Source organism: Mesoplodon densirostris, chromosome 4 (genome assembly GCF_025265405.1).
Source record: "Mesoplodon densirostris isolate mMesDen1 chromosome 4, mMesDen1 primary haplotype, whole genome shotgun sequence".
Lineage (NCBI taxonomy): Eukaryota > Metazoa > Chordata > Mammalia > Artiodactyla > Ziphiidae > Mesoplodon > Mesoplodon densirostris.
Genome location: NC_082664.1, coordinates 148356409 through 148380035, shown reverse-complemented (window position 1 = coordinate 148380035; position 23627 = coordinate 148356409). Strand labels below are relative to the sequence as shown.

Sequence of the window (23627 nt, the reverse complement as noted above, 5' to 3'; positions counted from 1 at the left end):
ACAGCTGGCAGAATGGATAAAAACACATGATCCAACTATATTTTGTCTACAAAAACTTACATTAGATACCAGGATATAGGTTGAAAGTGAAAGGATGGAAAAAGATATTCCATGCAGATAACCAAAAGAAAGCTGGGGTGGCTTTGGTAATATCAGACAAAAAAGACTTTAAAGTCAAAAATGGTTCCAAGAGACAAAGAACATTATTAATAAATGGGTCAATTCACCAAGAAGATTTAACAATTATAAGCACATATGGACCAAACAATTGGAGTTCCAAAATATATGAAGAAAATACTGACAGAATTGAAGGGAGAAACAGACACTTCTACAATAATAGTTGGAGACTTCAAAAACACACTTTGAATAATGGATAGAACAGCCAGATCAATAAGGAATTAAGGACTTGAACAACACTGTTAACCAATTGGACCCAATAGACATAGAGAACATTCACCCAAAAACAGAATACATATTTTTCTCAAGTGCAAATGGAACATTCTCCAGGATAGAATATATGTATGTTAGGCCACAAAACAAGTCAATGAATTTTAAAAGATCAAAATCATACAAAGTACCTTTTCCAGTAACAGTGGAATGAAACTGGAAATAACAACAGAAAGTAAACTGAAAGTGGAAATTAAACAATACACTCTCAACCAAAGGGTCAAAGAAGAAATCACAAGGTAAATTTTAAGATACCCAGAGACAAAAATGAAAACACTACGTATGGAAGGGTATGGAATGCAGTAAAAGCAGTGCTAAGACGGAAATTTATAGCTGTAAATGCCTATGTTAAAAAAGAAGAAAGCTCTTAAATCAACAACCTAACTTTAGACCTTAAGGAACTAGAAAAAGAACAAATTAAACCCAAAGCTAGCAAAAGGAAGGAACTAATAGACTAGAGCAGAGATAAGAAAAATGGAGAATAGAAAAACAAATGGAGAAAATCAACAAAACCAAAAGTTGGTTCCTTGAAAAGATCAACAAAATTGAAAAAACTAGCTAGATTGACTAAAAAAAAAAGAGACTCCAATTACTGAAATCAGAAATGGAAGTAGGGACACATTACTATTGATTTTACAAAAATAAAAGGATTATAAGGAAGTGCCATGAGCAACTGTATGCCAACAAACTGGATAACTTAGATGAAATGTACAAATTCCTACCCACACAACCTACTAAGGCTGAATTATGAGGAAACAGAGAATCTCAATAGACCTAAAACTAGTCAGGATATTCAGTTAGTAATAAAAAACCTCCCAGCAAAGAAAAGCTCAGGACCAGATGGCTTCACCTGTGAATTCTACCAAGCTCTTCAATACAATTAACACCAATCCTTCTCAAACACTTCCAAAAATTTGAAGAGAACACTTCCTAACTCAATCAATGAGGCCAGCATTGCTCAGATACCAAAGCCTGACAAAGACACAAGAAAACTACAGACTGATATCCCTTATGAATACTGATGCAAAAACCCTCAACAAAATACTAGCAACAGTAGCATATTAAAGGATCATACACCATGACTAAGTGGGACTTTAGTCCTCCAATATAAGGATGATTCAGCATCTGTAATCAATTGATGTAATATACTACATTAAAAGAATGAAAGAAAAACCAAGATCTAAAATGGTAATTTTGTTTTACCACAGTAAAACAAACAAAACCTCTGATAAACTGCTTCCCAAAGTGACAATGATTTTAAAAAATTGGTATTTTTAATTAGGTGGTTTGGCTTATTATTGAGTTCTTTATATATCCTGAATACAACCCTTTGTCAGATATGATTTGTGTATATTTTCTTCCAGTGTGCCTTCCCTGTTTTCTTAGCTGTGTTTAGATGAGAATAATTTCTGAATTTTGGTTCTCACCAAATTTTCTTTCTATGGTTGCTGTTTTCTGTACCTAAGAAACATCTATCCCATTCCAATTAATTGAGCATATTCTATGTTTTCTCTAAAACTTTTGTATTTAGGTCTATGATCCATTGTGAACTGATATTTCTCCACGGAATGAGGTAGGAGTTGTGGTTCATTTTTTGTTGGATAGAGATATCCAAATATTCCAACACCACTTGCTGAAAAAAATTTTCCTTTCCCCACTGATTGTATAATTGTGGCCTATTTCTGGGATTTCTATGTATTTGTTATCTTTATGCCAGTATCACAGCAGCTTGGTTATTGTAAGTTCTGAAGTCAAATAGTATAAATCGTCCAACTTCTTCAAGTTTGTGTTCTTTATTCAAGGTCCTTCAGCTTTCCATATAAATTTTAGAATCAGTTTGTCAATTTTTACCAAAAAAAACTGCTGGGATTCTGATTGGGACTACATTGAATCTATACATTGATTTGGAAAGAACTGTATCTTAACAGCATTGAGCCTTCCAATCTGTGGACATGGTACACCTCTCCCTTTATTGGAGTGTTCTTTCTCAGCAATGTTTTGTGGTTTTCAGTGTAAAGAACTGGCCTTCTTTTGTTAAATTTATCCTAAGTAATTTTTGTTTTTTATTGCTATTGTAAATGGGATTGGGTTTTTAGTTTCATTTTCCCATTGTTTGCATCTAGTACACCAACTAATACAACTGACTTTGTATAATGAGCTTGTATCCTATAACCTTGCTAAATAATTTCCACTTATTAATGCTAGTAATTGTTTTGTACACTCCTTAGAGTTTTCAACATTAAAAAGAATCATGTCATCTGCAAATAGAAACAAATTTATGTCTTACTTTCTGTTCTTTGTACATCTTTATTTCCCTTGCCTTGTTGCAATGGCTAGGACTGCCAATAAAATGTTGGATAAAAGGAGTCCGAATGGGTACCCTTGCCTTGTTTCCAATCTTAAAGAAAATGTATTTAATATTTCCTTCTAAAGTTTATATGGAATGGTGAAGGACCTTGTATAAACAAAGCAAATTTGAAAAAGTTGAAGTTTATACTATTTGCCTTCAGAAGTTAACAATAATCAAGTCAGTGTGCTTTTGGCATAAAGATAACAAATAAACACTGATGGAACAGAATAGAATGGGTACCCTTCCCTTGTTTCCAATCTTAATAAAAATGTATTTAATATTTCACCATTAAATATAATGATAGTTATAAGTTTTTGAAGATACCCTTTTAAAAATAAGTTCTATTCCTTGTTTGCTAAAAATTTTTACGATGAATGGATGCTGAATTTTGTCAAATGCTTTTTCTCCATCTACTGAAATAATCATATGGTTTTTCTCCTTTAATTAGTATGGTGAATTATAATAATTGATTTTTCTGATATTAAACCAACCTTGCATTTTGGGGGATAACTCTATTTAGTGATATATTAACCCTCTTTATATACTGTTCAATTAAGTACCTCTGCATCTGTGTTCATGAGGATTATGAACTGTAATTTTCTCCTGGTACTGTCTTTGTCAGTTTACATATCAGGATAATAATGGCTTCATAAAATGAGTTGAAAAGTGTTCTCACCTCTATTTTCTCATATAATTTGTAAGACTAGCATTATTTCTTCCTTAAATGTTTGATAGACTTCTTCAATGAAACCATTTAGAGTTTTCTTTGTGAAAAAAATCTTTAAATAAAACATTTTGACAAAGAATTTCTTTACTGTGGGGCTTCTAAGGTTATTGCTTAATCCTGTGTGTTTTGGTAAATTATAATTTTCAAGGAATTCATCCATTTCATTTGTCAAATTTATTCTTGTCAATTTGACAAGAATCTGTTATTTCTTGTCACTGTCAAATGATGATACTTTCATTCCTGATACTGGTAATTTGCATTCCCTCTTTCCTCTTGATTATTCCAGCTAGGTATTCACCAATTTTGTTAATTCTGTCAAAGAATGAACTTTTGGCTTTGTAATTTTTTAAACTATTAATTTTTATTTTATATTGGAATATAGTTGATTTACAATGTTATGTTAGTTTCAGGTATATAGCAAAGTGATTCAGTTATACATATACATATATCCATTCTTTTTCAGGTTCTTTTCCCATATAGGTTATTACAGAATATTGAGTCGAGTTCCCTGTGTTATATACAGGTCCTTGTTGACTATCTATTTTATATATAGTAGTGTGTATCTGTTAATCCCAAACTCCTAATTTATCCCTCCCCACCATGTTTCCCCTTTGGTAACCATAGGTTTGTTTCTTTTTTTTTTTTTTTTCTTTTTGCGGTATGCGGGCCTCTCACTGTTGTGGCCTCTCCCGTTGCGGAGCACAGGCTCCGGACGTGCAGGCCCAGCGGCCATGGCTCACGGGCCCAGCCGCTCCGCGGCATATGGGATCCTCCCAGACCGGGGCACGAACCCGTCTCCCCTGCATCGGCAGGCGGACTCTCAACCACTGCGCCACCAGGGAGGCCCCATAGGTTTGTTTCTGAAGTCTGTGAGCCTGTTTCTGTTTTGTAAATAAGTTCATTTTTATCATTTTTTAAGATTCCACATAGAAGTGATATCATATGGTATTTGTCTTTCTCTGTCTGAGTTACTTCACTTAGTATGATAACCTCTAGGTCCATCCATGTTGCTGCAAATGGCATTATTTCATTGTTTTTTTATCGCTGAGTAATATTCCATTGTATATATGTGCCACATTTTCTTTATCCATCCTCTGTCAATGGACATTTAGGTTGCTTCCATGTCTTGGCTATTGTAAATAGTGCTGCAAGGAACACTGGGGTGCACGTATCCTTTCGGATTATGGTTTTCTTCAGATATATGCCCAGGAGTGGGATTTCGGGATCGTATGGTAGTTCTAGCTTTAGCTTTTTGAGGAACCTCCATACTGTTCTCCATGGTGGCTGTAACAATTTACATTCCCACCAACAGTGCAGGAGGGTTCCCTTTTCTCCACACCCTCTCCAGCATTTAGTTTGTACACTTTTTTAAAAAATATAAATTTATTTTATTTATTTATTTTTGGCTGAGTTGGGTCTTCATTGCTGCGTGTGGGCTTCTTATTGCAGTGGCTTCTCTTGTTGCAGAGCATGTGCTCTAGGTGCACGGGCTTCAGTAGTTGTGGCTCACGGGCTCTAGAGTGCAGGCTCAGTAGCTGTGGTGCATGGGCTAAGTTGCTCTGCTCTTCCTGGATCAGGGCTGAAACCCGTGTCCCCTGCATTGGCAGGCGGATTCCTAACCACTGCACCACCAGGGAAGCCCGTGTTTGTAGACTTTTTTGATGATGGCCGTTCTGACTGGTGTGAGGTAGTACCGCATGGTAGTTATGATTTGCATTTCTCTAACAACTAGTGATGATGAGCATCTTTTCATGTCCTCTTTGGCCATCTGTATGTCTTCTTTGGAGAAATGTCTATTTATATCTTCTGTCTATTCTTTGATTGGGTTGTTTGGTTTTTTGCTATAGAGCTGCATGAGCTGTTTGTATATTTTGGAGATTAATCCCTTGTCGGTTGCTTCGTTTGCAAATATTTTCTCTGATTCTGTGGGTTGTATTTTCGTTTTGTTTATGGATTCCTTTGCTGTGCAAAAGCTTTTAAGTTTAATTAGATCCCATTTGCTTATTTTTGTTTTTATTTTCATTACTCTAGGAGGTGGATCGAAAAAGATATTGCTGCGGGCTTCCCTGATGGCGCAGTGGTTGAACGTCCGCCTGCCGATGCAGGGGACATGGGTTCGTGCCCCGGTCCGGGAAGATCCCACATGCCGCGGAGCAGCTGGGCCCATGAGTCATGGCCGCTGAGCCTGCGTGTCTGGAGCCTGTGCTCCGCAACGGGAGAGGCCCCAACAGTGAGAGGCCCGCATACCGCAAAAAAAAAAAAAAAAAAAAAGGATATTGCTGCAATTTATGTCAAAGAGTGTTCTGCCTATGTTTTCCTCTAAGAGTTTTATAGTATCTGGTCTTACATTTAGGTCTTTAATCCATTTTGAGTTTAGTTTTGTGTATGGGGTTAGAGAATATTTTAATTTCATTCTTTTACATGTAGCTGTCCAGTTTTCACAGCACCACTTATTGAAGAGACTGTCTTCTTCATTGTATATTCTTGCCTCCTTTGTTGTAGATTAAGGACCACAGGTGGGTGGGTTTATTTCTGGCTTTTCTATCCTGTTCCATTGATCTATATTTCTGTTTCTGTGTCCGTACCATACTGCTTTGATGACTGTAGGTTTGTAGTATAGTCTGATGTCAGGGAGCCTGATCCCTCCAGCTCTGTTTTTCCTTCTCAGGATTGCTTTGTCTATTCAGGGTCTTCTGTGTTTCCATACAGATTTCAAAATTTTTTGTTCTAATTCTGTGAAAAATGCCACTGGTAATTTGATACAGATTACAGTGAATCTATAGATTGCCTTGGGCAGTATAGCCATTTTGACAATATTGATTCTTCCAATCCAGGAACATGGTATATCTGTCCATCTGTTTGTGTCATCTTTGATTTCTTTCATCAGTGTCTTATAGTTTTTGGAGTACAGGTATTTTACCCCTCCCCGCTTAGGTAGGTTTATTCCTAGGTATTTTATTCTTTCTGTTGCAGTGGTGAATGGGATTGTTTCCTTAATTTCTCTTTCTGATATTTTGTTGTTAGTGTATAGGAATGCAAGAGATTTCTGTGTGTTAATTTTGTATCCTGCAATTTTACCGAATTCATTGATGAGCCCTAGTAGTTTATGGTAGCATCTTCAGGATTTTCTATGTATAGTAACATGTCATTTGCAAACAGTGACAGTTTTACTTCTTCTTTTCCAATTTGGATTCTTTTCATTTCTTTTTCCTCTCTGCTGTGGCTAGGACTTCCAAAACTACCTTGAGTAAAAGTGGTGAGAGTGCACATCGTTGTCTTGTTCCTGATCTGAGAGGAAATGCTTTCAGCTTTTCACCATTCAGTATGGTGTTAGCTGTGGGTTTGTCATACATGGCCTTTATTATGTTGCAGTAGGTTCCCTCTATGCCCACTTTCTGGAGACTTATTTATCATAAGTGGGTGTTGAATTTTCTCAGCAGCTTTTACTGCCATCTATTGAGATGATCACATGGTTTTTATTCCTCAACTTGTTAATGTGGCGTATCACACTGATTGATTTGCAGATACTGAAGAATCCTTGCATGCCCAGGATAAAACCCACTTGATCATACCCACTTGATCATAGTGTATCATCCTTTTAATGTATTGTTGGATTCGATTTGCTAGTATTTTGTTGAGGATTTTTGCATGTATGTTCATCAGTGATATTGGTCTGTAATTTCCTTTTTTTGTGGTATCTTTGTCTGGTGTCGGTATCAGGGTAAAGGTGGCCTCATAGAATGAGTTTGGGAGTGTTCCTTCCTCTGCAATGTTTTGGAATAGTTTCAGAAGGAGAGGTGTTAACTCTCATCTAAATGTTTGATAGAATTCACCCGTGAAGCCATCTGGTCCTGAACTTTTGTTTGTTGGGAGTTTTTTAATCACAGTTTCAACTTCAGTACTTGTGATTGCTCTGTTCATATTTTCTATTTCTTCCTGGTTCAGTCTTGGAAGGTTGTACCTTTCTAAGAATTTGTCCATTTCTTCTAGGTTGTCCAGTTTATTGGCATATGATTGCCTGTAGTAGTCTCTTATGATCCTTTGTATTTCTGTGTTGTCAGTTGTAACTTCTTTTTCATTTCTAATTTTATCAATTTGAGCCCTCTCCCTTTTTTTCTTGATGAGTGTTATCAAGAAAACGGTTTATCAATTTTGTTTATCTTTTCACAGAACCAGCTTTTAGTGTCATTGATTTTTTTCTGTTTTCTTCATTTCTATTTCATTTATTTCTGCTCTGATCTTTGTGATTTCTTTCCCTTACTAACTTTGGGTTTTGTTTGTTCTTTCTCTAGTTGCTTTAGGTATAAGGTTAGGTTGTTTACTTGAGATTTTTTTTTCTTGTTTCCTGAGGTAAGATTGTATAGCTATAAAATTCCCTCTTAGAACTTCTTTAGCTATGTCCTATAGGCTCTGGATTGTCATGCTTTCATTTTCATTTGTCTCTAGGTATTTTTTGATTTCCTCTTTGATCTCATCAGTGATCCACTGGTTGTTTAGTAACATATTGTTTGGCCTCCACATGTTTGTGTTTTTTAGTTTTTATTTCTTGTAGTTGATTTCTAATCTATAGCCTTGTGGTTGGAAAAGATGCTTGATATGATTTCAGTTTTCTTAAATTTACTGAGGCTTGCTCTACAGCCCAGCATGTGATCTATCCTGCAGAATTTCCATGTGCACTTGAGAAGAATGGGTATTCTGCTGCTGTCGGATGGAATGGTCTATAAATATCGATTAAGTCCATCCGCTCTAATGTGTCGTTTAAGGCCTGTGTTTCCTTACTGATTTTCTGTCTGGATAATCTGTCCAGTGATGTAAGTGGGGTGTTAAAGTCCCTCACTATTATTGTGTTACTGTCGATTTCTCCTTTTATGCTGTTAGCAATTTGCCTTATATATTGAAGTGCTACTATGTTGGGTGCATACGTATTTACAAGTATCATATCTTCTTCTTGGATTGATCCCTTGATCATTTTGTAGTGTCCTTCTTTGTCTCTTATAACAGTCTTTAAAGTCTATTTTGTCTTATATGAGTATTGCTACTCCAGCTTTCTTTTGATTTCCATTTGCATAGAATACCTTTTTCCATCTCCTCACTTTCAGTCTGTATGTGTCCCTAGATCTGAAGTGGGTCTCCTATAGACAGCATATATAGGGGTCTTGTTTTTGTAACCATTCAGCCAGTCTATGTCTTTTGGTTGGAGCATTTAATCCATTTACATTTAAGGTAATTATCGATATGTATGTTAACTGTTTTAGATTTGTTTCCGTAGGTCTTTTTTCTTCCGTACCTCTTTTGTTCTCTTGTGATTTGATGGCCATCTTTAGTATTGTGTTTGGATTGCTTTTTCTTTTTTGTTTATCTATTGTAGTTTTTTGGTTTGCAGTTACCATGATGTTTTGGTACAGCCGTCTATATATATACAAGATTGTTTTAAATTGCTGGTCTCTTAGTTTCAAATGGATTTCCAATATCCTGTGTTTGTACTCTCCTCAAAACCTCTTTGCTGGTCTTGATATCATATTTGTGTGTGGATGATTCCCTACCTTTACTGTATGTTTGCCTTTCCTGGTGAGCTCTCCCATTTGTAATTTTCTTGTTTGTAGTTGTGACTTTTTTTTTCCACATAGAGAAGTTCCTTTAGCATTTGTTGTAAAGCTGGTTTGGTGGTACTGAATTCTCTTAGTTTTTGCTTGTCTGTAAAGCTTTTGATTTCTCCATCAAATCTGAAAGAGAGCATTGCTGGGTAGAGTATTCTTGGTTGTAGGTTCTTCCCTTTCATCACTTTAAATATATCTTGCCTCTCTCTTCTGGCCTGCAGAATTTCTGCTGAAAAATTGGGGATTCCCTTGTATGCTATTTGTTGCTTTTCTCTGTCTTTAATTTTTGTCAATTTTATTAATATGTGTCTCAGTGCATTCATCCTTGGGTTTAACCTGTATGGAACTCTCTGCGCTTCCTGGACTTGAGTGAGTGTTTCCTTTCCTGTGTTAGGGAAGTTTTTGGTTATTATCTCTTCAAATATTTTCTTAGGCCCTTTCTCTCTCTCTTCTCCTTCTGGGACCCCTATAATGTGAATTTTGGGTGCATTTAATGTTGTCCCAGAGGTCTCTGAGACTGTCTTCATTTCTTTTGTTTCTTCTCTTTTCTGTTCTGCAGCAGTGATTTCCACCAACCTGTTTTCCAGCTCCCTTATTTGTTCTACTACTTCATTTATTCTGCTGTTGATTCCTTCGACTGTATTTTTCATTTCAGTTATTGTATTGTTCATCTCTGTTTGTTCTTTAAATCTTCTAGCTTTTCATTAAACATTTCTTGTATCTTCTCAGTCTTGCCTCCATTCTTTTTCCATGATCTTGGATCATCTTTACTATTGTTATTCTGAATTCTTTTTCAGGCAGACTGCCTATCTCCACTTCACTTAGTTGTTCTTCCAGGGTTTTATCTTATTCCGTTGTCTGGAACATATTTCTCTGCCATCCCATTTTGTCTAACTTTCTGTGTTTGTGGGCTCTGTTCCTTGGGCAGCAGGACTGTAGTTCTTCTTGCTTCTGGTGTCTGCCCCCTGGTGGGTGAGGTTGGTCCAGGGGCTTGTGCAGGTTTCTTCATGGGAGGGACTGGTATCTGCCCACTTGTGGGTGGAGCTGGATCTTGTCCCTCTGATGGGCAGGGCCATGTCAAGGGGTGTGTCTAGAGGTGGCTGTGAGCTCAGGACAACTTCAGGCAGCCTGTCTGTTGATGGCTGCGGCTGTGTTCCCACCCTGTTGGTATTTTGGCCTGAGGCATCCCAGCACTGGATCCTGCAGGCTGTTGGGTGGGGCCAGGTCTCAGTGCCAAAATGGCAACCTCCAGGAGAGCTCACACCAAGGAATATCCCGTAGGGGCCTCTGCCACCAGTGTCCTTGCCCCGGCAGTGGGCCATAGATGACCCCCGTCTCCTCAGGAGACCCTCCAAGACCCACAGGTAGGTCTGGCCCAAGCTCATACGGAGTCACTGCTTTGCCCTGGGCTCCAGTGGATGTGAAACCTTGTGTGTGCCCTCCGAGAGTGGAGTCTGTTTCCCCCAGTCCTGTGGAGCTCCTGCACTCAAGCCTCACTGGCCTTCCAAGTCAAATGTTCTGGGGGCTCCTCCTCCTGATGCCAGACCCCCAGGCTGGGGAGGCCTGACATGGGGTTTAGAACTCTCACTCCTGTTGGAGAGCCTCTACAATATATATTTTCCAGTTTGTGGGTCGCCCACCTGGTGGGTATGGGATTTGATTATATTGTGAAAGTGCCCCTCCTACCATCTTGTTGTGGCTTTTTCTTTGTCTTTGGATGTAGGATATCTTTTTTGGTAGGTTCCAGTCTTTTTTTGTTGATGGTTGTTAAGCAGTCAGTTGTGATTTTTGTGTTTTCATAAGAGAAGATGCACTCAAGTCCTTCTACTCCACCATCTTGTCTCCTATAATTTTTTTCTACTGTCTGTTTTCTATTTCCTCATTTTTTGCTCTTATATTTATTATTTCTTTCTTACTTACTTTGGGTTTACTTTGTCTTCTTTTTCTAGTTTCTTAAAGAGAAATCTAAGTCATTAACTTTAGGGCTTTTTCTCTAATTATAAATGTCCCTCTAATCACTTTTAGTTGCATCCCACAATTTTAATATACTTTCATTAACATTTAATTCTATATATTTTCTAATTTCCTTTATCTGACCTATGGATTATTTAGGAATGTGTTGTCAATTTCTGAATATTTGGTGTTTACCTAGATACCTTACTGTAACTGATTTCTGATTTAATTCCACTGTGGCTGGAGAACATATTCTGTAAGATTTCAATTATTTTTCCTCTACAATGCAATGTTATAATTTGTGCTTAAAATAGTTCTATGTATTTAGAGAAATTAAAAGGAGGAAAGAATCTTTTATAGTTACCCAGCTGTTTACCATTTTTTAAAGTGTTTTTGTATTTTTATTTAGTTATAATTGACATATAACACTATATTAGTTTCAGGTGTACAACATGATTCAATATTTGCATATATTGCAAAATGATCACCATAATAAACCTAGTTAATATCTGTCACCATATATAGTTACAGAAATTTTTTCTGGTAATAACTTTTAACATCTACTCTCTTAGCAACCTTCAAATATGTAGTACTGTATTAACTACAGTTGCCATGTTGTACATTATAACCCCATGACTTATTTACTTTATAACTAGGAGTTTGTACCTTTTGAGTCCCTTCACCAGTTTTGCACCCCAGCTCACTCATCTGGCAACCACCAATCTGTTCTCTGTAAGATTCCACATATAAGTAAGATCATATGGTATTTGTCTTTTTTGCTTAGCATAAACCCCTTAAGGTCCATCCATGTTGTCAAAAATGGCAAGAGTTCGTTCTCTTTTAATGGCTAAATAATATTGCGTGTGTGTGTATATATATATATATATATATATATATATATATATATATATACACACACACACACACATCTTCTTACCCACTGACCCATCAGTAGATGTTTAGGTTGTTTCCAAGTTGGCTATTATAAATAATGCTGCAATGAACATGGGGGTGCGTACAGCTTTTGGGGTTTGTTTTCTTTGGATAAACACCCAGAAGTAGAATCGCTGGATTATATGGTAGTTCTATGTTTAATTTTTGAGGAACCTCCATACTGGCTGCACCAATTTACATTGGTACATTGGTACATTGTGCACCAACAATGCACAAGGGCTCTCTTTTCCCCTTATCCTTGACAACACTTGTTATTTCTTATCTTTTTGATAATAGCCATTCTGACAGATATGAGGTGATATTTCATTGTGGTTTTGCTAGTTACCGTTTTTGGTGCTTTTCATTCCTTCCTAAAGATCCAATTTTATATCTAGTATCATTTCCTTTCAGCCTTAAGAACTTCCTTTAGCACTTCTTATATTGCAGGTTTACTGGTGATGAATTCTGTTAGCTTTTCCTTGTCTGACAATGTGTTTCTTTTGCCTTCATTCTTGAAGGGTATTTTCATTGGATACAGAATTCTAGGGTGACAGTTTTCTCCTAACAGCATTTTAAAGATGTTGTTCCACAGTGTCTTCTGGCCTTCATAGTTTCTGACATGAATTTATAAAAGATGAGAATCACTGTTCTCTTTATAAGTAATCTATCATTTTTCTCTGGGTGGTTTCAAAATTTTTTCTGTATCTTTGGCTTGTAGCTGCTTGACTATGACGTGCCTGGGCACGGGTTAGGATTTGTTGGGTTTCTTAAATCTGTATGTATGTACCTTTCACTAAATTTGGAAAAATTTTAGCCACTATATTTTCTAATTTTTTTTCTGCCTCACAAGAAATTTTTCCTACCCAGAGAGACTATGAAGGGCAGACAACAGTGTAATTAACATCTTAAAGTACTATTAGGAGAAAATGTCAAATATCCAGTGAAAATATCTGGCAAGAATGAAGGCAAAATAAAATACATTTTCAGACAAGGGAAAACGAATAGAATTATAACCAGTAAGCCTGTAATACAGGCAGTGTTCTTCAAGGACAGAATTTCATTTAGAACTCTACTTCCTAGTTTTTAAGTCCATTACTTCTTATGGTCCTTATGGTGTTTCTCTCTCTTTTACTTAAGGAATTAAGAAGCTGCATCTTACCTGAGAAAAATATTCTTCTGAGATACGTGCGGCCCACTCAATGCACTGCTCCAGGGGTCGGCAGGGATTGGACACATCAGCACACTTAATCAGCATTCGTTTGATCAAACTGCGGTTGTCTGGAGTTCTGATCATAGTGATGATGGCTTCTTGATTTTTATCAGTTTCCTAAAACATGAGTGGAATTCAAAGCAATCAAAATGGGTCCCCAGGTACCAAGCTGTTTTACTCCTGTGGTCCCACTGTAACCACAATAAGGCACTGCCCAGGATCTCACAAAACAGTGCTGAGGATACTCTGCAGATTGAGCTTGGCCCCTTACTATACAAACGGGAGAACCAAGGCCGAGTGAGGTTCCAGCAGGACCCAGAAGCAGAGGGTAGTGCTGGAGGTTGGCATACCTGCCTTTCCTCTTCTTTTTGGCTCTGCCTCTCACTCTATTTCTCACAGTTACCTTTTCTTTCTGTTCTATTATGTCTATCATGCTCCCTTGGTAAGCACTCAAAGACTGGCTTTATCTTTTATTATATTCACTAAAAAACAGAGTGAACTGAAAAATACAAGATTTCTCTGCCCTCGTAACAAAGCATCTTGTAGTCCACCAGGGGCTCTGCTTCTCACACGCCAATCTCCAATCACCTAGCTCTGTGAGAGGTATGATCTTGGGAACTAGCTGTCCGTGTACCAAGGTTGTGTCAGATATAGTGATACTTCCTAAACGCTGCCCTAACATTTTATGGTGTACAGAGGACTTAGTCATTCTCTTTTGGTCTGCACTCACAAAAAGGTCCTGTGGTAGGCATGAAAATCAGTATTATTTACTATTACATTTTACAGATGAGAACCCTGGGACTCTGAGAGGTGAAGAAACTTATCCAAAGCTACCCAGCTGAGCCAGGATAAGAACCTAAGTTCTACCTTTAGTCCTGGATTCTGCCTATTCACAGTACCACATGCTGTCTGGTTCACGAGGAGCCCCTCTGGATATGGAATCTCAATCCATGGTGTGAGGGACTCTCTGCTTATTGGCCCCCTGAAGCAAATTCAGATTGGAAGAGGGAGTACTGGGACAAAGAACATGGTAAAAGACATGAGCAAGCATCTCCTCATTCTGATTCTGTGCCCATCAGGCAACTTTCCAAAGGAGTCAGTCATGTGATTTCTGTGAGTAGTCACAGTAGTCTAAGAAGGCCTGATGATCCTATCTCAGTGGGGACAGATCTACCACCAAGATGGGCAGGAAGCATCCTAAGCCTAGGCTGCCTAGCCTCCTGGAGAGTGCCAGAGTGGACGGTGGGAGTGTCCACAGTAGTTCTCCTTGTTTCCCACTGCCAACCAGGTTTGTGCTGACCCTTCTCTTTTCAGGTGTGTGACTACAGTACTGCCAGCTGGAAACTATTTTCTTTCATGATACTTTGTCCCTGCTGTGACCCACTGGACACTGATTTCCAGTCTCTCAGCAGTAACTCCAAGTACCGACAACAGAGATGAGAAACGTGACTGTCAAGCGGAATGGAAGACTCAGCTAAGTCTGAGAACTTCCCAGAATAGATGGAGGAAACCAAGTCTACGAGGTATGTGGTTTCTTTCTGTGGGAATGGGGTCAGCCAGGAGCAGTAGCCCAGGCAATAACCAGCCCTCTCCAGGATGGCAGGGCATTAGTCAATAAAAGAGGCTGGTGTGGGTGCCTCTGCTCTGCAAGTCCTTGGAAAGGGAGTGAAGTCAAAGGCAGACTGACAAACTGGAGAACAGGGAAGGGTGAAGGGTAATAAGCTAGAAAGCCAGGGACAGTCAAAAGCCATGGCCTAACACATGAGTTGCAGAGTAGAGTTAGAATTCAAGGAGCTGTCATCCTAGCCTGAGGATAAGTCATCCCTGTGCGTGGTGACAGGCGCTGGGGAGGAGGAATGTGGAAAAGGCTGTGAGCTGATGCTGAGATGTTCAGTGCACATGGGGTAGGTGGTAGGGCAGGCATGTGGGCCTCAAAGGAAGAGGGTTCATGAGACGAACATGTTCTCTAGGTGCTGCTCTCACCAGGAATCTAGTATAACAGATGCCATTTATTAAGTGCCTACCCTGTGCCATGCCCATCAGTCCTATGCCTTGAGATCTATTATGCCCATTCTACAGACAAGGAAATCGTGAAGGAGAACTAGGATGAGAACTTAGCTCAGTCTGCTTCCTCACCTGTGGTCTCCTGCCTGGGGAAAGGTTTAATGTTCTCCTTGCCAGGAAGTTGTTCTGGGCTCCATGCCTCAAATCCAAAAATGAGGAGCAACGATAATGTCACCTTGTGGTCCAAATACAGAATCCTTCCCAACCCCACCCTCCTCTGACACAGACCAACAGAGGACAGCTGCTGCTACCACAGAATATGCACAGCAGGGCGTGGCTGGTGAGAGACCTCATGGGCTCCAACTGACCCCAAAATGCACAAGAAGAGGGGAAGGGGGCAGTTGTTGAGAAAGGGCGCAGGAATGGCCCACCCATCTAAAGGTAGTTTATCTAAAACCTGACCCTCCCTTCAGAGTTTTCTTATCTATTTTTGTATATCCTATTTTTTTTCCTGCCAAGTTTTTGTACTTTAACTTTTTAACCAATGGAAATTAAATTCAGTGAGCCCAATGGGGGTAATGATAACACTCGTGATATCCTAGGCCCATGCTTCCCCACAACACATAGGAATAAGGGCCCCAAACACAGGCTCCCTTTGCAATCAGCTCGCTTACCCCATCTTCCTCTAATGCTGCCAAGGGCTTGTTGATGCTGTTGACAAATTTGTTGACGTGCTCAAAGTGCTTTGTCATTTCTGTGGCTAAGACCATGTCGATAATACTCTGGCGCAGCATCCGGTAGTCATTCCTGTTTCAGACAACAAACGAGAGAGGCTGCTGCCGATTACTGATCCAGACCAGACAGATGCTCCTGAAAACAAGCTATTATCTAGGACACATGTCCACTGTGGCTAAAATTCTAATGCACTGGAAGTCAGTGGCAGGGCATACTTTAAAAGAATGTGGAAGTTAAAGGTTTTACTGCCTAGATTGCTGTTAGCAAGGGGAACCTGAACAGAAGTTAAAATCAGAACTTATGGGTAAGACTATAGACAGAATGTTCAAGGTGTTGTCGTTCTGAAGTAAAAAGCACATAGTTCTTAAGATAAACAAAGATGGAATGCAGGAGGGGTGACCAAAGCCAGCTCTCTGAATGAAGACGGAGGTCTGGGTTATGAAGAATGTACCCTACACAGAGGAACCTTGAGACCCAATAATTTTAGTGCCCAGAAACGTAGAGGGCAGACCTTCTGAAAGCTGAGAGAATCACAGGGCATACTTGATACCTCTTCCTCCAGCCCTTGTTTTTATTTAATTACTTTAAAATTTTTATTTTTTGAGGATGGAAATGATATAATTAAAAATTCAAAAGGTACAAAGAGTATAAACTGCAATCTCCATTCAGCCCCAGCTACCCTGCTCTTTTCCCTGGAGACAACCAAAGTTATCAGGGTCTTGTGAATTTTTCCAGAGGTAACTGATGTATATACAGGCAACTATGAATAAAACCAACTTTAAGTCCACATATGAAATTCTAAAACATGGCAAAAGGGAGTTTTTTAAAAAATCCCTTAAAAGTTTAAAAGCCTTCCTTAAAAATCCAAATTGGTAAGTGTTCCTCATGACAGATCACTTCGTCCACCTAACAGTTATCAGGCCCCACACTAGACCCTGAGGGCACAGTGAGGAAGAGAAGACATATGACACTGTGATCTTAACAGCGCTTAAGAGTCAAACCAGAATCAGGCAAACGAAGCAACCTGAGCCTGAATAATTAATGTGAGGGGTCAGGGAAGGCTTCTGCAAAGAAGGGACGTGTGAACAGAGACAATGACGAGACATCTGCTGGGCAGAGTGGAGTCCTCCAGGCAGAGATGTAAGGTGACAGCTTCTCTGGGTCTCTCGAGGTGTCAGCCTTTGTCGTCTTGGAATGTCAAGACACAATGGAACTGAACCTTGAAAACATCGTGCTAAGTGAAAGAAGCCAGACACTAAAGACACATACTGGGGATGCTTCCATTTATATGAAATGTGCAGAACTGGCAAATCTATGGAGAGGGAAAGTAGACCTAGAGCTGTGGGAGTTGAGGGGGGAATGGGGAGAGACTGCTAATGAGCTCGAGGTTCTTTTGCAGGGTGATGGAAATGTTCTAAATTTCGACTGTAGTGATGGTCACACAACTCCGAATATAAGAAAAACCACTGTACACTTTAAATGGGTGAACTGTAGAGTATATGAATTATATCTTAATAAAATTGTTTTTTAAAAAAAGAGAGAGGAAACATACTTTCCAACTCGTTGTTCTTACCTCTCCATGTTTTTAAAGATGTTGCATTTATCATCACCAGTGGTCAGCTGGAAGGCCAAGGCCGCGTGGTGTCTCTCGAGCACAGCAGTGTCGTTATACAGAATGGCCAGCTCACTCCCCGCATTGCACAGGAAGGAGTTGGTTCTCCCGGGGTGGTCCAGGTCATGGACAGCGGCTGCAATGAGGGCAGTGACCTCATCAAGTGGATCTAAAGTTTGCTGAAAACAAGAGATCATTTAAAAATTGGGGCATGGCATTGAAAGCAAGGTAGCCTTCTGGGTAGTTTTCTTTCTGCCCTATTACTTCAAGGTAAGGATATTTCGGATTTCTGAGAAAAGCATAATGTTGAGCAAACTCAGTTTTCCTATGTCCACTCAGACACAGTTTCATCTTTGCATGTTTATTAGGAAACATTATCTGATTCTCAGTCTCACACAAGTTAAGGACTTACCAAGACAGGGTGTCCTCAACAGACAGGAGTCACCTCCTCAGAAAGTCTGTCTCTAGACCCATCACAAAAAAAGGCCTTTAGTCTGAGATATTGACTTAGACCAACATAAACTAGTATTACTGAATAGAAGAGAGAAATCATTTTTTAAGTTAGCATCACTTACATTAACTGGGGATTGGTCTATAGTTTTCTCCCCCCTTCTGCTGCTAGCTTTGTTAGGTTGATTTCAGGGTTTTGTGACTTTGTAAAATGATCTGGACGTTTTCCATCTTTTTCAAGACTTTGAAATGGTTTATATAACATGGAAAAATTCCTTAAAGGGCTAAAGAACTCACCTGTCCATCTGGGTCAGGAGCCAGGTTTTGAAAAAATTAGTTGATAGTTTAAAAACAACTCCCATGGTACTGACCTCTCTTTTGGTTTTCTACTTCCAGCATTAATTTGATTTAAAACTTTTAAGTACAGAAGTGTATGGTACTTTCTTCTATTAATCTCCATTTCAAATGCGTGTATTTCTGTGTTTACTGTGTTTTTGATTAGTTTGGCTAGAACTTAATTCTCTTGGTTGTTTCAAAGAATCATTCTGGATTATCACTTTGCTCTTCCCATTTTACAGGTTTTGATACATAGGTTTCTCATTTTGTTGTTTTCTAAACTGTTATTTTTGGCTTTATTTCCTTGTTTATCCCTAAATTGTTTGAAATATTTTCTCATTTGTGGTGACTGACATTTTTTATTTAACTTTTAGTTATTAAATTCTAGTTTTTGTTGTGGTTAGAAAATACAGACTATGAAATTTTGAAGTTTATCAAGACAGTAATTGTGTCCTAGTATAAGATCATTTTTGGAAATATTCTATAAACACTTGAAAAGAAGGTGTATATCTAATAAATCAGTCTTGTAAAACTTATTTAAATTGAAATTCAACAGTTTTATCTTTAAATGGGTGAATTTTATGATGTGAATTATATCAATAAATGCTATTAAAAATAAGTTAGCTTTCTGAATATATATTTGTATGTTATCTATAGAGGAGTTCAGAGTCAATAAATTACAGCAAAAGTTAGGTCGTCTTTATATGCTGAACCATCATGACAAAGACATCTCTCCTCTGCCATTTGTCTTCATGCTTTATAAAAACAGCCCTCTCTCGGGACTCTTATTCTGCCTACAGTCTTAGTCATGACCTTTATTAAAACAACAACAAAACCCAAAAAACCAAACTAGAGGGAAAGAGAAAGCGCAAATGAGAGACCCAGCTCTGAGAAGATAAGATTTCAGGGTGAGGAGTGACTCAACATGTCCATGTGCTGGAATCACCCCCGCACGCTGCTCTCCTCCCTACAACTAACTAGTCGCAGGTACAGATGAGGAAGTGGGACCGGGATGCACTGGCCCTCACTCTGCTGACTGCCAGGGCTGGTCCTGGCCACCATGTGGCCTTCCTCAGATGCCAGGACATCAGGCAGTGATGCCTTGCTATCTCATTCCTCACGAGGCCCTGTATTCTTAGGTACAAAACCATCAGTTTGATTCATCTGCTCTCAAGTATACAATACTTCTGAAAGTGAAATGGCCACGCACTAGAGCTCCCTGGACCCTCTGTGTCATTTTATGATGGATGCTGAAGGAGGTACAATCAGGAGGGTGCCCAGGAGGGTGTGGGGACACAGAGGAGGGTGCCCCAGTCCGAGCTGGGTGTGGAGGAGGGTGCCCCAGGGAGGGCTTCCTAAAGGAATGAAGGCTGGTACTGATTCCTGAAGGGCAGGGGGAGATGTGAGGGAAGCCAGCACCAGCAAAGGGAACAGCATGTCAAGGGCAGGAGCGTTAGAAACTAAAGTGGTTCAGCACAGCCCAAACATGGCCTGTGTGTTGCGAGCGGTGCACACCATCTGTGGGGTTTAAAGCTTAAATCCTGTGGGAGATGGGAGGCTGCTCCTGGGACCCACATGGTCAGAGCGAGTTCCCTAGGAGGCCGGGTAGCCAGGAGTTCTTGTTTGGCACCATCTAGACGACAAATGACGGGGCCCTCACCAGGACAGCAGCAGGGGCGTTGCGAGAAGACGATTCTGAGAACACTTAGGGGTTGTAGTCAGCAAGGTCAGATGACCTACCAGGTGCTGGGGGCTGGAGGAGAGGAGAGAACTGAAGATGACCCCAGGCTTCTGACATGGGTATCTGCTTGGATGATGGGACTCTGGGCCAGGCAGGTGACCCTGGGTGGGAGCAGTGCTGGGCAAAGATGATGAACTTGGTCTCAAACCCCACTGACTCTGAGGGATGTGGGGGCCCTAAAGGAGCAATATCCAACCTTGCCTACAGGGTCAGAGTAAGACCCCTCAGAAAAACAGCCTTCTCCTGTTCTTGCTGGCCTCCTCCCCGGGGACCGAACCCTGCTCCTTATTCTTCCAGGAATGGCTGGGGTCATGTCATGAATTCATTATCAACTCCCCAGAGCCACAGCGTGGCCTCCTGCCTGACCCTCCTCTCCTGTGGCTGCCCCCTTCCTGGGCCAGGCTGCACCCGTGTGGGGCCCTCCTGAGCAGTCACACTGCACAGCAGCCGGCCCCACTGCTCCTGCCTGTTAAGCGTGGAGCACAAACCAGCTCACCTTTATCCTCTCTTTGCAGATAAAATAGGCAGTGGCGTGAAGCACATCGGCAGAATGTGTAGAATTGTGGTAGGGGTTAGAAGCATGATAATTGGCTTCGATAATTTGCAACCACGATCTCAGCGTTGTCTCAGAGCATTTTAAGACTTCACAGACTCCAAAGCGAGCAAATATTTTGAGACCAAGATAAATCAAAGGCCTATAGAGAAAAACATCCACAGTGTTAAAACAAAGCAAAGAAACAGGCAAAGTGTTGGATCTATTCAGATCCAACAAGCAAACCCGAGCCAGACTTCAGAGTGTGCAGGGCAGCAAAGTGGAGCCTGTGCAGGTGGCACATGGGTGGCACGCGGGTGGCGCTCTGTTGCCCTCTCTCCTGGTAGCCAGTGCCAACCTTGGGTGGAGCCCAGCTCCAATTCTGGGAGCATTCACCTGGTGCTCCCCACTGGCTGGGGTGAGGTTTGTTCACCCTGCCCCTCCTGATGCAGACTCCTACTGACACTAGTAGAGTCTTCAAATCAACATGCTGCCAGGCTAAACCTGTTCCACCTTAAACCCTATCCTCTCCTTTGGACCTGATGGACCTAAGTCATTGGCCAGATGTCCTGTGTGGGAGAAAACAACAGTTCCTGATGACAGCCTATGAGCCAGATGCTGTCACATGTCATGTGATGGTCTTGACAATCTGGAGGTGGGTGTTACAGTATGAGGTTGTTTCCCCAGAGAAGGTGATGAACTGGCCACCAAATCAGGCCCTTCCTTGAGAAGTCACCTTCATCCAGCATCTGGCCTTTGCTTGGAAGATCAAGAAACTTGGCTCTGCTGAGGCAGTATCCAGAGGTGGTCGGGCTCACAGGACTTGAACAGACCTGCCTTGTCCCAGTTCACATGAATACGACGTACCAGTATGTAAACCAGGTACCCAAAGCTCTGTTTACCACGGGAATATTCTTTTCTGCAGTCCTCGGCTGTGTGGGGTACCTGGACGCAGAATGTTGTAGAAGGTCGACTCACTGTGAGCATGAGTCAAGGGTAGGGCTGGCTTGGGGACCGTCACCCAGACCGGGAGGAGACCTGACGAGTTATCCCGCGGCCAGCAGAGCACACCTCTCCTGCAGTGGCCTTCTGTCTGCCAGAGTCCGGACCTCACCCTCCTGAAGGTTAATGCTGTCTGGCATCAGGTCTGGACACTCTTTCCTGTGTGCCAAGCCGACCACATGCCTTTGGTTGACCGTTGTTCTCCAGCAAAGTACAAAATTGAAGGTAAAATCCCAATCCCACCCTATTCTCGGTGACCACATTCAGATCAGGATGACTGGAGTTTGGGGTGTCCCCATGCCTGTCACCAACACAGCAACCAAGATCTGGGGACAGCTCTCATCAATGTGTATGTCTGTGTATTTCTAAGTTTTAGTTCTAGGCTCTGAGCGGGGCTCTTTGCTGCTATCTCAACATATCACTACTTACAGGAGAAATTAATAACCATATTTTACAGAAAAAAAACCTCTGCTATTTGGAGAGGTTAAATCACTTGCTCAATTTCATGCTTGCTCTCTCTGCAGAAGTCACAACCAGGCAGACTCCCCTTGGCTTCTCACTGATCCCCTCGTCGAGGCCTAGGCCCTGGTGACTCAGGGCACCTGCTGCACTTTCCTGCGCCTCCTCCCTGACCAGGGGCTGGCTCTGTGCAGAAACCATACTCCTTGGGTGACTTTCTCCACACCGGCCCTTGGAATCAAGCTCTCTGTCTGCCAAGCTCCATGTGGACTCACCTTTTATGAGTGGCAGCCTCCAGTTCAAAAATATCAAAGTCCCAGGATTCCTCATTTTCCATGGCCTGAGTTATCTGTGATGGGACGTCGTGAAGGGAGGTGGGGGTGATTACACTGCTGGAAACCTGTTGAAGGTCTGCAAAGTGATGTGATTCGGAGAACAAAATTAATAGGCTTTACAGCATTAACTGTTCCTTAGGGAGAACAGTTCTGCTTCAGGGAACGGTTGCTTTGTTTCTCATTTTTGATGATATACCAAAAAACTTCTTACTGATAAAAAAAATTATCTTAAAACTTATATCTGAAAAATTTATTTTCATCACTTAAGCATGGCTATAATAGTAATAGTGGTCCAAAAAACTAAAAAGGAGAAACTTACTTTTTGTTGAAAGAACATACTCATTCCTGGATGGTCTTCGAAAAACATCCTGATAAAAATCAAGGAAACAAGAGAAAGGAAAGTCACAACTATTCTTTACTCCTTGAAAACCCCAGGACAGCGGGTCCCAGAGGACACTGCGGGCAGCCCTCTCCATCAATGCACGCCGAGGCTTCCCTGTGATCACCTCTGCGGCCAACCCCGAGCTCCGTCACTCACCCAGGAGCACACAGCCTGACGCTGGAAGGACCTGCTCAGCTCCGGGGTAGGGGCATCACCAGGACGGCGAGCTCGGGAGATGCCCCAGAGCCCAGCGTCCTGCTGGCACTCAGGACCAGATGACGCCCCTCTGCCCTCAACCCTTTCCCCCCATTTCCTGCCACCCTCCTCAACGCTCGTGGACACCAGCCTTCCTCAGGAAAACTAGATTCTTCTCTGCTCTCTAAGCACCCTTGCTCCACCCCAAGCCCCTGAGTGGCCCCTCTCCTCAGCCCTGCGGTGCTTTCTCCCCACCCTGCCTCTCTTCACCCCTCACCCCCGGGCACTATCCCAGCCCGCCCCTCATCCTTTCTCCCCACCCCCTCACCTACAGGCTGAAGGAGTCTCTGTCTCAAACAGACAAGACCACAACTAGACATCATCATCGCTGGGAACCCTCTACCCATCTGATTATTGCTTAAAACCTTATTTTTATGAAATCAAGTGACTTTAGAAAGCAGGAATTAGGAGGGGGGATGAATTTTTACTTCTGAATTTTGTCACCAAGACAAAAAAGGTGACAGATGGCAATGGAATGATCTGTCTTCCACAAAGTTGTTCTTCCCCTGTAAGGCCTCTACACTAGATGGGGTGGAGGAGGCACCTAGACCCCTCAAGAGCCCATGG

General features: G+C 41.1%; 1 protein-coding gene across 6 annotated transcripts in view; it reads right to left on the bottom strand.

The window, feature by feature from the left end:
* PDE8A (phosphodiesterase 8A) overlaps positions 1-23627 on the bottom strand; it is a 148825-nt gene that overhangs the window by 7872 nt on the left and 117326 nt on the right. For all 6 annotated transcript variants that reach the window (XM_060097460.1, XM_060097462.1, XM_060097465.1 and 3 more), the window contains 6 exons: positions 22743-22791; positions 22364-22499; positions 20592-20790; positions 17530-17747; positions 15896-16028; positions 13167-13334 (listed from right to left, as the gene is read on the bottom strand). In XM_060097460.1, the coding sequence (XP_059953443.1) occupies positions 13167-13334; positions 15896-16028; positions 17530-17747; positions 20592-20790; positions 22364-22499; positions 22743-22791 (903 nt within the window). The remainder of the gene's footprint in view (positions 1-13166; positions 13335-15895; positions 16029-17529; positions 17748-20591; positions 20791-22363; positions 22500-22742; positions 22792-23627) is intronic.